Genomic DNA, 17,839 nt, shown 5'->3' with positions numbered 1-17,839 from the left:
TTCATTAATATCAAAAGAACTTTCCCTCTATGACAAATTTTTAATTGACTGATTTTAGGGCAGATATGTTAGGGTTTATATGTGATAAGGTATAAGGGTGAGATAACCCTTAATTTTTATTTTATTTTTCAATTACTTTATTAATTGCTTCTCTAATTCTAAAAAAAAAATAACGTATATTTATGCATTAGTTTTATCAAAAAAAATTATTTATTTTTTTAAGTTTACCCAAAACATTTTTCAATCCCTATTTCTAGATCATCACGACTGTTACCGGTAAGATAATTCATTTTCCTAAACATGTTTCTAAAGTTGATATATATATATATATATATATATATATATATATATATATAAAATACATTCCACACATATATTTAACTATTTTCTTAAACAATTATGTCATTTGTTTATGAAAATAGTTAAATATATCTATGAAATGTATTTTGTAACATTGAAATATGGTTAGTTGTTTATATTATTGTCACTAAACGAGCAATCATTACTTTCGTGAAGAAAAATTTACTAAGTTCCATGAGTGAAAAGCCTATGTTCACAATCGATCACAATGAATGATTAAAATGTTATTCTTAAAATAAATATATATATATATATATATATATATATATATATATATATATATATATATATATATATATATAAATAAAAGTAGGAGAATTTTACTAAAGTGATGATTCAAGGGTTTGATAAAGTCAAATTTAATTATTGTAATAATTATTTAGTTGCTTTCAAATAATAAAACTATACATTTTTTAACAACTTGTCTGAAACTTGACTTGTTGAAAGAAAAAGAAGGCGTTGAGACATGGTAATTCTAGAAAATCCTTAGTGAGTCTAGAGTGACTCGATGTTTGATGATTTCAACATTTGTTTGCGTGTCGATATCGTTTTAAAATAAAACACTATTTTAAAATATTTTGATAACACCTGTGTACGCGCCCATTTTCGTATTGTCCCTTACGGTATCCGGTTTTTCGTCCGATTCTTTGGAATTTTAGTTCTAATTTTAAAAGTCGGACTGAGTTAGTCAAAAGTATAAAAATATAGCCTCGGTTTACACGCCAAAAATCTCTTTTAAATAAAACATTATTTGAGAAAAGAATTTGTACAAAAATGCAGCATTGGCACTTGGTTTGGAGATTTAAAAATAAATCGTTGGGTTTACATGTAAAAGCGTAATAGTACCAGAGTGTCCAAAAAAGAGTTCGTTGTTTAGTTACACTCAGAAAAAAACTTTCGCGCTATGTCCTTCGTGCCCGTTATAAAACAATTTTATTTTTAAAAGTCTAGGTGGCTAAAAATTTATTTATAACATTTATTTTCTCGAATTATGAGTTTGGGGTTCTAAACAAGGTTCGGTACGAAAAATGTAAATAATTATACAAAATTAATAAACGCGGTGCATGCAATTGCGTGTAGTATAAGATTAAGTAATACGTACTTGAAAAATATCATAAAAAGATATTAGGATTTAGAAATAAACACTAGACATGATCTTAGTCAAAATATATGTTTGGGAGATGTAGACATAGAAATTCAACATACCTAAATTTATAATTTTAAAATATTATTTTGATTTTTTTTAATTCAAAATAATATAAAGGAATAATTAAAACCTAATTAAGGGTTAATTATTGTGATAATTAAACCTTAATTAGAAAAATTATTCAATAATCCAAAATTAATTTGAGGTTAAATTATTATATTTATTTTACCCAAATTAAGTTAAAGAAGGAGTTTAAAATATTTAATTAAGATTTAATCATGAACTATGTGTAATTTATGATTAAAAAACAATTAAATAAATACTCCAAATTCCCAAAAATACCAAAAAAAAATAAAATATGAACATAATTTTTATTATGTTAATAGAAATATTTTTTGTGAAATTTTTAGTGAAGAAAAACGTGAAAAGGAGATTAAAAATCGATTTTAAATAATCCTTTTATAAAAAAAATTGATAATCTAATGAGGCCAAATTTTTGTTAAAATTTTGTAGCATGATCCTGAACCATCAGATGAGCGCCCAGACATCATCCAACAACCCAGACGCACCCCGCTACAATGGATCAAGCGCGCGCCTAGCACACCGGATCAACTAACGGGCTAGCTAACGACCGTTAGCCTAGAACGCAGGACGCTAAAGGAACGCCCTAACGGAGAGATGCCCATTAGTCGAAATGACGTTGTCTTCGATCTTCTTCTTCGCTGGGACGCAAGGCTCGCCGGATTCGCGATCGTCGCTGGGCATTTCTTCTAGAAGGATAGCGAGGTATTTCTCCACCTTATCCGTTAATTCCTTTGCCCTTATCCTTCTCCCGTAATTGCTTATGATAGACCTATAACTAGGTTGGACATCTCGCCCTAGAACTAGGCTGTCACGGTTGAAGATATAATTAGGGTAAACTTAGATTTTGTCAAATTGAAGTTAAATTACCCTCCTCAACCGACCTTAGACCAATATAAATAGTCCCTAAGGGTTTCTACATCAATATACTTTTAACCGTTTTTTTTTTTTTGTTAAAAGTGTATAATATTCTTAAAAATTTTCAAAAGTTTATTTTAAGCTAAGCATCGATTACTAGCTCCAGCAAAGTCACTAGAAGTTGTAACGCCAAAAATCAACCCTTTACAAAAATGGGTTTTTGATTCGATATTCGTGTCACATAAAACTTACCGTTATCTCGAATCTCAAGTCAGATGAGAAAACGATATGGTAGGCACGACTATAGTGCATATGATATCGTCGATTTAGATTATCTTTGATTGTTTTAAATTCACAATATAATTTTCTCCTCAAGAAATTATAAAAGAAAAATATTTCACACTTTCAAATACTTTAGGTAAATTAATAAGGCATTTAAAAGAAAAAGACTCTTATACAAATAAACCTTTATACAAAATTATTTTTTTATTTGGTTAGAAATAATATTATTTTTGGTGTTTTATATTTTTTTGGGATTTTTTAAAAATTAATCAAGGCATTTAAAAGCAAGGTTTTAAAATACGCGGTCGGACCGTCGGTTCAACCAGTCCGACCGTGAAACGATTGAGAAGACGGTCCGATTTTTGACTTTAATGCGGTCAGCTTTCGAACCGGTCAAAATCCGGTCCAACCGGACGGTTCAACCGAAAAAATGAACCGGAAATATCCGGTCAAGGTCAATAGTAAAACTCTGGACATTTCTTCTTTATCTCTCAACCGTATCTACCTCTTTTTCTCTCTCTACTAGATCTACTTTATCAACCCAAACCCAGTGATCATCGGCCCTTCAAGAAGCTCTCAGCTGGATCTATCTCTTCTTCTCTCTCTACTAGATCTATTTTATCAACCCAAACCCAGTGATCATCGGCCCTTCAAGAAGGGCTCAGCTGGATCTATCTCTTATTCTCTCTCTACTAGTTTATCAACCTAAACCTAGTGATCATCGGCCTCTTCATGAAGGAGACATCAGTGGGAGATGTAACACCACTAAAAAAGTAGCAGGTCATCGAAGACATATGCTACATTCGATAAAATCTTGAAGGAGCTGCTTCACCTTTGGAATTCTGGTGGACCCACCGAGAAGAAGAACTTAAATTTAATGAATTTAAAATTCGGTCCAACCAATGGTTGAACCGGTTGGACCGGTTAAACCGGAGTTCGCCTTGAAAATCGGGTCGGTAACCGGAACGGTTTTCAAAACCTTGTTTAAAAGAAAGAAAAAGATAAAAAAAAATTAACACAAAGGAAAGCAAACTATCCCAAGGTCATATGTGGGATGAGGTGGCATGGTACAGGCGCGAGCAAGTAAACGAGATTAATTCGACAACACCCCCTCCCAGCAGTGCCCCATTCCATTTATTAGCTGACACATATATTATTAAGCTTAACCTTAAACCCAATAAAAAGTAACTATAGTTCATTTTCATTTTCAGTTAAACTTAAGTAACTCAGGTTTAAACTCAAGTAAATGTCAATTTTTAAACCCCGCCTACGCATCTTCTTTATTTTCAGTTAACCCTCCTGTAAGCATGAAAATTTGACTTACCCTATTTACAAAATAATATTATTATGTTTAATAATATTAAAACAATATTTTGGATTTTTATATATTCAAAATAATTTTAAAATGGAATTAAAACCTAATTAAGGATTAATTATTGTGATAATTAAACCTTAATTAAGGACACTTTTTAAAATTTAAAAATAATTTGAAGATAAAAATATTTGTATATATTTACTCAAATTAGTCCAAGGAAAGGGTTAAAATTATTTAACTATGATTTATTCATAATTTATGTTTAATTAATGACTTAAACCAATTAAATAAAATAACCCAAAATTCCAAAAAATTCCAAAAAAATAAAACATGATCATAATTGTTATTATGATTCTAGAAATATTTTTGTGTGAAATATTTGGTGAAAAAATGGATTTAAAAGGAATTAAAAAACGATTTTTAATAACATTTTAAATAAAAATATAATTGCATAATCTTGTGTAGCTAAAATTATGTTTATCTCTGCAGCAGGATTCTGGATCATCTAATGAGCGCCTAGACGCTCCCACGCAGCCGAATATAACGGAGCCACGCGCACGCGCCCGTATTGGATCAACTAACGGGATGGACTAACCCCGTTAGTCAATACCGCTGACCGCGGATGGAACACAGACAGCGTCAGGCAAAACAATGTCGTTTCAACCGTCTTCTTCGCCGGAACGATGCGCTCGTCGGAATCGCGACCTTGTCGGCGTCCAATCTTTTAGAAGCTCTAGCTTTGGCAACAGGTGATCAAATCTGCTGATTTTTTTGCCTACACGTTCCTCTCGTCAGCGCCTACGATAGTCTTCTATCTAGAAGCCTTATCCCATTGTTGATAAAGCTGCCAGCTGCTGGATAGGATTTAGGGATAAGCTCGTCGAAGGTTAATTTTGTCTCAAATTAACCCTCCTCAGCCGACCTTCCCCTACTATAAATACCTCATACCCTTCCACTACCAAATCATCAAACAATAGCCATCAATTACACCCCAATTCACCTCGGACAAAGACCTATAAATTCCGACTAAGAACAGTTTTTGTCAAAACTTTCTCCGGTGAGCCAAGCTTCAATATAGGCTTCTAGATCACTTCCAACACCTCCAAGAGTGTTCTCCAGTTATTGGTATGATTCTAGAAGCCTTGAATTTCGATTTGTGATTGAAAATTTTGAATGTTTTCAAATTTTCTTGTTTTATCGATTTGATCTTGTTATTAACGTTGATTATGAAATTTCTTTGTTGAGAATCGTTCTATATATCACATATATGCTTTCTGTTGAAAGAAATTGGATCAAATCTATATGAATCAAAAAAATTAGAAAATCAAACTTGAAAACTGGATTTTTTTAAATCTTATTTTCTTGGGTTAAATTCATTTTTTTTTGGTTCAAGTAGTTGTTGTACATGTTTGTATACATGTTTGAATGATTTCCAAACAATTGTAATCAAGTTTTGATCAAACTGAAATTTGAGAAAAAAAAACTTGAAAATTTGGATTTTTAAAATCCGGTGTTCTTGCTTTTAATCTGATTTTGTTGATTCAATTAGTTGCAATACATGTTTATAAACATGTTTGAATGATTTCTAATTAACCGTAATCAAGTTTTGATCATGTCTTAATCTGATTTTGTTAATTCAATTAGTTACAATACATGTTTATAAACATGATTGAATGATTTCTAAGTAACTGTAATCAAGTTTTGATCATGTTTGATTCAACTGAAATTTTGAAAATAAAGTTCAAAAAAATAGATTTTTGAAATTTCGTGTTCTTGCTTGTAATCTGAATTTGTTGATTCAATTAGTTGCAATACATGTTTGTTAACATGTAGGGATGAATCCCAAGCGATTGTTTCATCAATTTGATCATGTTTGATCAAATTAAGTTTTTGGAAAAAATTGGATTTTGATTCAATTTTCAAAAATTGTTTTAATGTTGTTGTAATGTTTTTGTTTTGGTTTAGATCAACTATATTCATCATTTTAAAACTAATGAAACAAAAAAGCAGGCATTGAAATGGACTAATTTAAAAGATCCTAAAATTTGACCTAAAAATAATGCTTTGAAATTGATCCTCTTAAGATCTTCAAAATAGTGATTTATGTTAGGGAATTTGTTTTTCATGATCATATGAACCTACTATAGCTTACATATTGTGATTTCGACATCCCAATCAAAAGTTATAGGCTTCTAAAGTTTCGGACCAAAATAAGAACACTCAGTCCTAAGATTTTGCCTTAGGACCGAGGAAATTGACCTAGGACCGTGGAGCCCGACCGATGAAATTTACCCAAGACCGTGGAGCCCGACTGAGGAAATTTACCCATGACCGACATAATTCACTCAAGACCGACATAATTCTCCTAGGACCGGTGGAATTTGTTCAGGACCGTGAGACTAGGACCGGTAGAATTGGCTTAGGACTGGTAAAAAAAAACCTAGACCAAATTAACTAGGACCGACCTTTCCACTTTACCTATGACCGATAAAACTAACTTTGACACTTAACCTAGGACCGACAAACCTAACACCTAACCTAGGACCGACATCACCTAGCCTCATCTTAGCTTAGTTCTAACAAAACCAAACCTTAGCTCTTACACTAAGACCAATATTTCCAATCTTAGGACCTAGCTTCATCTTAGCCTAGGACCGACAAAACCAAACCCTAGCCTTAGCACTAGGACCGATGTTTCCAATATTAGGACCAAGCCTCATCTTAGCTTAGGACTTACAAAACCAAACTCTAGTCCTAGCCTAAGACCAACGATTAAGCATAGCCTCATCTTAGCCTAGGACCGACAAAACCAAGCCTTAGCCTAGGATTGAACCCCCACTTAGCCTAAGCCCGTTACACATAACCCCCACCCTAGGCCTAATTTCGAACCCTCACTCAAGATTGAACCTCTCAAACCCTACTAAGCCCAGATTGACAAAATCGGACTCGAACCTAGGATTTAATCCTTAGGCCAGTTTGGTTCCAACTTTCAAAAATCCAAAACTATTTTGGAACCAAATCCCATTTTCTAAAAATGGTATTCCTGAGGTCAGAAAATAACTCTCAAGAATCTCTGGGATGTTTATCAAAGCAAATGTTTTTGATAAGGCCTTGTTTGATTATACTCTTTTACACCCTTCTCTGATATTTTCAGGTTTTGTTAAATCTGAACATCAACGCAACAGGTACACACATCTCCTTTAAATAATTTTGTACAATTATTTAAAGTTTATCCTCATTTAGGACCCCTGAACTATTAATTAAAGATAATGAATGTTATAATTATATTTATAGAAGCTAGACTTTGTTTATTTTAGAAAGATTTTGAAAACCGTCCTTAAAAGGGCGCATATGACATAGCACGAAACCCCTTTCCCGAGCGTAAACAGACAACGAACCATCTTTTTTAGAAACTCTAGTATAAATACGTTTGTACACGTATCATTTTATTGATTTTCATAAAATCTCTTGGCGACTCTGATTTTCAAATAAATAATCTTTAAATTGATTATGTTTAATTAATTTAAATTGAATTATGGTTAACTTGTTATTTAGCCGGCTATATTATTAAACTTTGAACAAATGAAAATTTATTTTTACATAATTAATTTCTTACCGCTCCAAATAATTTCAAAATCTTTTAAAAACTAAATGTTTCATTTTAAAAGATGTCTGATATGCAAACCAAGGTTGAAACGCATTGAACCTCGAGCTTCCTCGCGGTAGTCCTTCTATATTGTCACGTGTCTCACAAACACGTGCTAAGCTATGGAACGGGACAAAGACCGAGGGTACCCTTACACCTCACGTCCGCCGCTACTCTAGAATCGATTTCTTCTTCAGTTATATATATGATAACCCGTCTCCCGTCTGTCACTGCACCAGAAGCGGGATTCTTCGCCGTTGCCGATCGTCTTCGAACCACCATTAACTTCTGATCAATGTAGAGCTCATATGTACGTATCGTCTCTAAGATACTGTTACCTAATATGTCAAACAATTTAATTTTCTGCTTTAGGGTTTTCTATTTTTATGGGCATTTACATTAAAGGAATCTAAATACAGATAAGATCTCATGGTCAAAGGTATATTTATCTCCGTTTAATGAGAGATAATCAGTTACATGATTACATTGTTGATTTAAATTTATCTCCAATTTATCATTGAATGTTTAATGAATGAGTTTATCTCCTTGTGATGATGGAGTCATATCTGCATAAAGCTTTTAAGGAAATTTCATCTTACTAAACATGTATATGATGTTCTAGATTGTTATTGCATAAACCACTTGTTAATTTATTGATTTTTTAAGGAAATTTCATCTTACTAAACATGTATATGATGTTCTAGATTGTTATTGCATAAACCACTTGTTAATTTATTGATTTTGGTTGCTACTTATTTTGAATAAAGTTTACATAAATAAATTGAGATCCCAAATGCACTTTTAAGTTATATTTATTTGTAAAAAATTGAATTAGGTTTGATTTATAGCTTGTTTATCATGTGATTGAAATATTTCATTCTAGGTTCTTATGTTTTAAATTTTTGTATGATTTCAGAAAATCAATTGATTTATTGATTTAAAATGTAGATAACTTAGTGTTTCTTGAAAAGTTTGAGAGACACTACAGTCAAGAAGCCTCAAATTTATCCATGCCAAAAATTTTTGTTGATTTATACCTTAAATTTATCAATGCCTTCAAGTAACATTTTGTATATGATGATTTATACCAACAAATGGAGCACATATCAAATTATACTTGTTTGTTCTATATGTCCTATCAATCGAGAGGACAAATGAATATTTTGGTGATGTCCTATTTTTTTGATTGATAGGACATATAGAACAAAAATATATATAATTTGATATGTGTTATATTTGTTGATATAAATCATCATATGCAAAAGGTTACTTGAGGCATGGATAAATTTGTTGGTATAAATCATCAATATTTATTAGCATTGATAAATTTGAGACTTCTTGACTGTAGTGTCTCTTAAACTCTTTAAGAAACACTAAGTTATTTTCTATTTTAAATCAAGAAATCAATTGATTTTCTGAAATCATACAAAAATTTAAAACATAAGAACCTAAAATAAAATATTTCAATCACATGATAAACAAGTCATAAATCAAACCTAATTCAATTTTTTACAAATAAATATAACTTAAAAGTGCATTTGGGATCTCAATTTATTTATTTATGTAAACATTATTCAAAATAAGTAGCAACCAAAATCAACAAATTAACAAATAGTCTATGCAATAACAATCTAAAACATAAGATACATGTTCAATAAATGAAATTCCCCTTAAATCTTTATCTAGACATGGCTCCATCATCACAAGGAGATATAATTCATTCATTAATAGATTCAATGATAAATTGGAAAAAAATTGAATCAACAATATAATCATGTAACTAATCATCCCTCGTTACATTATCTATACAATAGGTTAACAATAGAACAATACAATCAACTAAAACGGAAATAAACATACCTTTAATCCTAAGATCCTATATGTATCTAGATTTCTTTTAATGCAAATGCACATAAAATATAAAACCCTAAAACATACAATAAAATTAAATTGTTTGTTAGATTAGGAAATAGTTAATTAAAAACATAATTTAAGAGACGATAAAAACATAATCTAAGAGACGATATGAGTTATATATTGATCAGCAACTAACGATGATTCGAAGAGGGTCGGCGTCCTGGGTAAGGCAACCTATGCAGTTGCATAGGCCCCCATTTTTATAGGGTCTCATTTTTTAATATTTAATAGTATTTTTTTTTATTAATCTTATTTTTTTCATTTTTTCTCCTTTAATATTAAATATATATTATACCATATATTTAAATAATTTTTTTTATCTCTTTTTTAATCTCTTATTTATGTATTATAATATATTAATTATTTATATTTAATTTTATATTATTAAAATTTTTAAAAAAATTACTATTTTGGGGCCCTAAAATTTGAATTGATCCCAAATTTTTAGGGCCAGCCCTGAAGACAATCGACAACAAATAGATGGACGACGATTCTAGTGCAGCGACGAAGAATCCTGAATCCTGCTTTTGGTGCAGCGACAAACGGGAGACGGGTTATCATATATAACTGAAGAAGAAATCGATTCTAAAGCAGCGGCGGACGGGATGGTCAGTTGCATAGGCGGGGTAAAAAATTGATATTTACCTGAAGAAGAAGAACTATAGTTACTTTTTATTGGGTTTAAGGGTTAAGCCTAATAATACACGTGTCAGCTAATAAATGGATCGGGGCACCGCCGGGAGGGGCATCGTCGAAATAACTGTAAACAGGTATGGACGCATGTGAGGCCTTGGCTTGGATGGCTTAGGGTTGGACATTGGAATGGGGTAGGAGGTCTCAGGGTCGAATTGTGGGAATTGTTATTATTTGATTTTCACTTTCTGGAAAATAGTGAAATTTAGGTATTATGCAAGGTAGAGGTTGAAAGAAAAGGTGCATTGGAGCAGTGGTTTGAGCCTTGAGGCTTAAGCGTAGGGTGTGTTGTGCTTGATTCTAAGCCAACATACAAATAGAAATTCAACTTCTCAGTACCAATTCACACTAAATAACAGTCAAGAACATGGAAACTAAAAATTTTCAAACAAGTGAATATATGATTTTTTAACAGGGATTCAAACTACTTTTCAAGTGTTCAAACGTACTAAAAATGCATTTAGAGTATGTTTATCATGCAAAAAATAAAACAAGAGGGTATAACTCAAGGGAAATTTGAAGAGATGACCCTCAAAAAGGGTTTTAAATGTAGAAAGTGCAGAGTTAAAAATAAAAAGCGCTGATGATCCCTTTTACTGTTTTTGGACGATTTTGTCCATGTCGGAGGTTGCGTGACGCAACCGAAATCGCGAGATGATTTTTTTTTTTGCGTGACGCGATTACGTGACGCAACTGGGCCATTTTCTTCCAAAAAAATTCATAATTAAAATTTTTTGAAAAATAAAAAATTGCCTCACGCAATAGAAAAAAAAGGGTCACCAGCGCTATTTAATTTATACCCTCACACTTTCCACATTTAGGCTTATTATTAGGGTCATCTCCTCAAATTTTCCTAACTCAAAGATTAATACATTCACGCAATGGATTACAACAATTTGAAATTGGTTTCTTCGTTTTTAACTCATTCCAAACATTCAATCCAGTCTAAACTCATTATACATTATATTTAGAGATGAACTACAACATTAAATAAAATCAAAACACATAAACACGAAAATGTTATTTTCTTTCTTTCCAATCAGATTTTTGAACATTTGTGACTGTACTTGATGAATGGAAAGAAGTTAAGAGCTTACTTAACTTTCCTACAGCCAACTAAGACCTCTCACTCCTAGAAGAACAAATCTGAAAGCTTTTATGATTCAACAATGGCCGTCCTTGATTTTCTCATTTTCTCTAACATTCGGTTACCCTTTAAAATGATCTTAGAAAGTTGTTAAAGTCAGCCACAGTCTCAAGTTCATGTATTCCGGTCGAATTTTCGAAGAACACTTTTTATTCAAATGTTCCTCGGTTAAATTACTTTTAACTGGTCCCGCAAATCGTGTAAGGGATTGGAGGAAATGATAAAACCCTTTTCGAACTTCTGTAAACCAGCCAGAAATGAGATAGGTAGTTTTTTTTCCAAAAAGTGTTTGTATAATTTCATTTGAAAAATAAAATACATAAATTAAATTAATTAATGGATAAAGTTCTCATTTTTAGTTTTAGGCTTTTAGCACATTTGATTTATTTGTATCATTTTTTATGTTTTATTAGAATAAATTTAAAATTTAATTATAAATGTAAGAAGTAAAATATGGTGTCTACAATCTGATTTTTTTCGATTAAAAAACACTTATTTATTTTAAAATTTCTCTTAGATTTTGGATTGCATTAGTGATAAAGATTTAACCAGTGTTGCTTCAACATGCAAAGAACTCTACAATTAGAGTTTTTTTAATCTGATTTACATTAAGGTTTGGTTGTAATCTAACTGGTTTCCTGAAACTCCAATCAATGTTAAATTATTGCGACAATGTTTCCATCAAGATAGTAGCCGAAACTCCAATCAATGTTAAATTATTGCGACAATGTTTCCATCAAGATAGTAGCCTATTACTGCTCCAATTCCATCCGGTTTTTCTCTATATCATTGACCTAACCATAGGACAATGGACAAACTTGATGAAGGATTTGAAGTGATAGTTCAATCTCGTTGTATGTTCTAATCCATGAGATAAGCTAACGAAGGAGTATCGTGCACTTTTTGACTTATTGTGAAACAATTCGAATAATTCCTTCTTCATTGTGTTGTATAATCCTTTGCAAGACACTACACAATTGATTATCACACCATAAGATTTTCCAAACTTTATTCTTACAACCATACACATTTTTATTATGTTTGCTCCAAATATCACATTGATCTAAAATATATATAATATGAAACATTGTCTAAAAAATAATCTAGATAATTATTCAAAAAAATAACTTTTATATCAAATAAATTCAATAATAACATAATAATCTAAAACAATATTAATACCAAATAAAATATAAAAGAAAATTCATATTAATATCCAAATCATGATCTGATCATTCAAAAACATACTTTTATTTTACAATTACAATAATATATGTCAAAATATAATAATAAACTATATTGTCACTCAAAATGTCTGCAAAACAAGAGGCTTGAATTCAGTTTTTACCTTGTTAGACTTGTTCTGCAGAATGTCATCCAATGTTTCCACAGCCTCTATCACAAACTTTCCCTTGTTTATCATTATACAATTTGCCCTTTCAAAAAAAACATTTATAAATATTAGATTAATTCATAAGCCTCTATCATTTATTCTCTAACACTAGGGTAGGATAAGGTGGCAAACGAAAAGTTTCAATATATTAAAAAATATCATATACTGTAGTATGATACCGATATCGAAATTATTAGTAAGGTTCAATATGAATTTTTCAAAATTTAAACATATATCGAAATACCAATATAATACTAATAAATAAATAAATTATAATTAAAGATCATTTTCAAAATTAGATTTAGGTGGTCATTAATCAGACTCGGTCATCAACGGATCAACCAATCTCAACATATTCATTTCTTTCACCGAATATAATATTTTCTGGGTATAATATTGATACTGTACCGAAATCTCGGTATACCGCAAATATTGCAAAATGCAACTTGTATCGTATCAAGATTTCGGTATATCAAAATTTTGGTACGGATAGGTATAATTTTTTGACATGATATTATTTTAATAATAATAATAATACCTCCTTCCACTTGAGACATCGCTGATCTCAGCTCTAGTAGGCATGCCGGATTTGACAAGTGATTCAAGCACCTGAGTAGCCCAAATAACAGGAACATGGGCAGCTTTACAAATGGATAGAATTTCCTCTTGAATAAACCCTAACCTCTCATATCCACACTCAACCGCAAGATCTCCTCTAGCAATCATAACACCTAAAGGATTACCACATCTCATTGTCTCTAGAAGCAAAACTGGCAAATTCTCAAACCCACTTTTAGTCTCAATCTTCAAAACAATCCCCAACTTCGAAATCTTCCTTTTCTCAATCTCTTGTCGAAGAACAACAATATCCTCAACATCTTGAACAAACGAAATCCCAACCATATCAGCATAAGCAGCAACGAAATCCAAATCCATTATATCCTTAGAAGTCAAACCTTGGAACTGTATTTTACTGTCTGGAATGTTAATAGACTTGTCTGATCCAAGTTTAGTACCATTTGGACTTGAATGAGTTATTGAAACAACTATTTCCGATACACTTGTTCCTTGAATAGTACCCCATATCTTCCCATCATCAAACGAAATCGACTCACCTGCTTTTACTGAGTCGAAAAGATACCCAGATGAACAAGTGATTCTATGAACACCATCTGTTGGGTCACTTGGTTCTTTCTCGTTTGAGCTATCTCGGGTTATAACTAACAAGTCTCCAGTTTTCAATCTCAGAGACTGTTCTACAGCAGGTACATTCACCACAACCCCCAACTTCCTTTGTTTTTTCCCTTCTTTAATATATAGATGTGTACCCAATTCCACATAAGCAGTTTTAAAACACTCAGCCATGAATCCGTTTCCAGAAACGTTTGATATTTTTACAACGCGATGTTTCCCCCTGGCGTCGGAAAACCTTACTTCATCGCCTATCTTAAGCTCACTAAGGCCTTCTACATGTATAGTTGTTGCATTAGAAACGGGAGGAATTGATTCTTTGGGGCAAAACCATACTTGAGCTGGAAATATGACATTTCCAGAAGGATCCTTTTTAGGGGATATCTTTATAACAGACGGACCAGGTTTTAACTTACCTGTTCTCAGCTTTGGACCGGCTAGATCCATTAGAATTCGACATGGTTTCTCCAGCATTTGGGAGGATCTTTTAACACTTTTGATTATCTCTCTCCAGGTATCTTGATCCCCATGAGCACAGTTAATACGAATTATGTTTGTTCCGGCCTTGAGAAGATTGGTTATAAAGGTTTGATTTTCTGTGGCTTCATGACCAACTGTTACCATGATGTAAACTGTTCTATCGTCTGAAAGTGGACCCAATAATTGCTTGGTGTTTAACAATGTCTTTTTCCTCATGGAATTTATTGTCAAGTTCACGTTCGAACTACCACGGGTAGAAACTTCACCTATCTTCTCTAACATTTGAACTGCAGCAGAAAGACTAGCAATTACATGTGGATTGATGTTTTCCAAGTTAAAGAAACCAACAGAGGAGAGATCTTCTTTGAACTGTTCGATATCAAGGGTTTTCAGTGCCAGATAATGTATCAAGTTAGCTGCACTCATGGCATAGCTTCTGCAGTACATTAAAAAAAAGGTGTTTCAGTTCAGTAAAAGTAATTGAATCAAACTACTAGAAAATGAGCTTACCTGTCACACAGTTTTAGTTGAGAAGCATTCCATTTTTCCATTGCCAATATATGCATGTGAACAGCTTTTAGTTTATCAAGAAGGTTTACTAGGATAACTGGCTTCTCATTATTGCTACCAAGATTTGGTCCTTTGTTTGACAATGAAGCAACAATATCCTTCCCATAACTCGGAAAATTTTCGACACTCTCTGTAGATTTAGCTCTACAATCCTTGCTGCAAGAACATAAAAGAACTCGCCTTTTGGTGCCCTTCTCATATTGGATAGCAAAATTTTGTTTCCTTGAGGCTGTATCCCCTCCAACTTCTGGCTTACAAGAAAGAAACGCTAACTTTACCGAGAAGTTTGCGGATGTGAAATATGATGCATTTGCTATCAAAATATTCTGCAAAAAGCAACACCAGAGATTCATGTTAGCTTGATTGTATCATGGGTGCATTCCTATAGCTGCCTTAGCTTATATGTCTTTAGTAATTTCACATGGTGAACAAGGATTGAATTTCAATCACCCCCAAATTCAGTTATCTTGCTCTAGTATCACATCAAGGGTAGGTTTTTTTTTTTAAATTAAAATTTTCATTAAGAACCATAAATAACACAAAATTTGCATCGACTACAATTGGAGTTAAACAAGGTAAGTACAAGACATGAATTTGAAAAAAGAAGACATACATAATTCAGTTCTTGTATTTTTGCAATCTCAGAGCTAAATATCTTATCAAAGGTTATGGATTGAGCTTTGTTACATCACATTTTCACTTATTGAAAGTTTATACATAACTAACACATTCGGGTATTAGGGTACCTAGTCGGTTGGGGATAGTGTTAAGACACTGCATCCTGACAGGCTTGAGTACCCATTTGACATCCAAAATATATATACTATGGTCTTCTCTGAAGCAATTCCCAGACATGTTCTAGTTTCCATTTCTATGATGTATATAATGTCCTGAAAATTGTAATGTTTTACTAATGTTAAGTTTAGTCTAATAAAGTAGAAGACCAGTAAGCATTACTTTCCATTCTATCAACTTGTTATTCAAAGGTTTCTTTCAGATAAATCTTAGGGAATGAATTGTGTTTTTACCTCAATAAAAATAAATGAACTTAACCCACTAACCAGGTAGCTCAAGTGGAAGTGTCTCATCTAAGAGACCTCTCACATGTTCGATTCTCACTAAGAACGTTCTGAAATAAAGAGGTTCATGACGGGGAAATGCTAATCACCACAGGAATAAACCTGAGTAAACAAAAATGAAACTAGAGAATCACTTCTTGTCCACTCGTCTATTGACTCCAAAACAAGGCTGAACTTGTAGTTATGGTCTATAAAAATGTCTATTTCCATCTTTATTAGTAATGACAAGTAAACAACAAAATGAATCAACTGCAGAAGGTGTATGATTGTCATGAATAGATAGAAGAGACACAAGAAACATAAAGCCTTGATATTTAACAATTGCAAGACACAAGTAATATAAAATGGAATGAAAAGGCACCATGTAGAAGGTTGCTTACAGAATTCGCAAGTCTGACTTGGTTGGTAGTTCCAGGAAATGAAAGTATATCCAGCATCATCTTCTATAGGAAACTAACAACAAATAAATCAACCGGTAAAATGAGCTACAAAAAGCATATCCAAATTCCAAAAGCATAAGCAGCAATCTATAAACTTGAGTAGATATATAGAAAGGAAACAGGTCCTTGCAAAGAACACACAACAAAGAGAGAGAGAAGACGGGATACCTGGTTGGAGAGGTGGAAGAAGCCAAAATCCGTATGTTGAGCAAAACAATGACTGTAAAGGCTATAGAATTAGAGCATTAACAAGTTTTCCACTGTCGTTCTCGAGATCTGTCTTTAGATCTACAGCATATTGGAGTTATCTTATCGTTCTTGATCTCTCTTTAGAGAGCGAATTGGAATTGGAATTGGAATTGGACCCGATGAAAGGAGAAAGACTGAAAGAGAGAGGTCGGCGTGTGGAAAACTCACGCCAGATTCTGGTCCAGGAATCATTTGCCGGTTCACGCTCGTGTGTAGAGGAATCTTTTTCCTGAACCCAACCGGACCGGTCCGGAATTTATAATTTGAGTTTAAAATATGAGCATCAATTGAATCAATATAAAAGTTAACATTAGGTCATATCAATTTATATATATTTATGTAAAATTATAAATATAAATTAATTTTTTTAATTAGTGTAATAGTTTAAATTTTCAAAACTTAATATATATATATATATATATAAAACAAAGTTTCATGATTCAGTCAACACTGCTGATTCAATTGGAGAGCTGACGTGGCACTATCTTCTCCATTTATTTTTAAAGAAAAAAAAAAGTTAAAAACATATTAATTTCATGGAAGATTTCAATTTATGTATAAGTTGGACGAAAGTATTAAATATTTTATTTAAATTTAATTTAATTATGTATACATACTTGATAAACTTTATTAAATTTGTTAATTTAACTGAACAAAATTAAATGGAGTTAACTTTTTACCATGTCAAATTAATAATTAGAATTTTATATTATTATTTTTTATATAAATTAAAGAAAAAATTATGATTTATGTGTCCGTCTTCTCTCAGGAGAGCCACAAGAATAATTATAGATTCATATATTCATTCCTTCCTGAATCAATCAATTAATATGTTTCAATTAATATGTTTGAATTTTTAAACTAATTTTATAAATTATATTAATTAATTTATTAAAAGGTGAGTAATAAAATTAAGTCAAATCAAATTTACATGAATTAAAAAGTGAAATTTAATCTAAATGTATAATTTAAATTAATTAATTGATCTAAA

At 31.8% G+C, this 17,839-nt stretch overlaps 1 protein-coding gene across 1 annotated transcript; it reads right to left on the bottom strand.

Moving 5' to 3' along the window:
• Positions 1–12,688: 12,688 nt before the first annotated feature.
• Positions 12,689–16,976, bottom strand: LOC124945472 (plastidial pyruvate kinase 4, chloroplastic). Its single transcript, XM_047485918.1, has 5 exons — positions 16,768–16,976; positions 16,540–16,612; positions 15,021–15,406; positions 13,378–14,946; positions 12,689–12,882 (listed from the first exon to the last, which is right to left on the bottom strand). The coding sequence occupies exons 2-5, from the start codon at positions 16,597–16,599 to the stop codon at positions 12,753–12,755; spliced, it is 2,145 nt and encodes a 714-aa protein (XP_047341874.1). The 5' UTR covers positions 16,600–16,612; positions 16,768–16,976; the 3' UTR covers positions 12,689–12,752.
• Between the last annotated feature and the right edge of the window lie 863 nt (positions 16,977–17,839).

The sequence above is a fragment of the Impatiens glandulifera genome, chromosome 7 (genome assembly GCF_907164915.1).
Source record: "Impatiens glandulifera chromosome 7, dImpGla2.1, whole genome shotgun sequence".
Classification (NCBI taxonomy): Eukaryota; Viridiplantae; Streptophyta; class Magnoliopsida; order Ericales; family Balsaminaceae; genus Impatiens; species Impatiens glandulifera.
The sequence above is the reverse complement of the archived record's forward strand: the minus strand, read 5'-3'. Positions and strand labels throughout refer to the sequence as shown.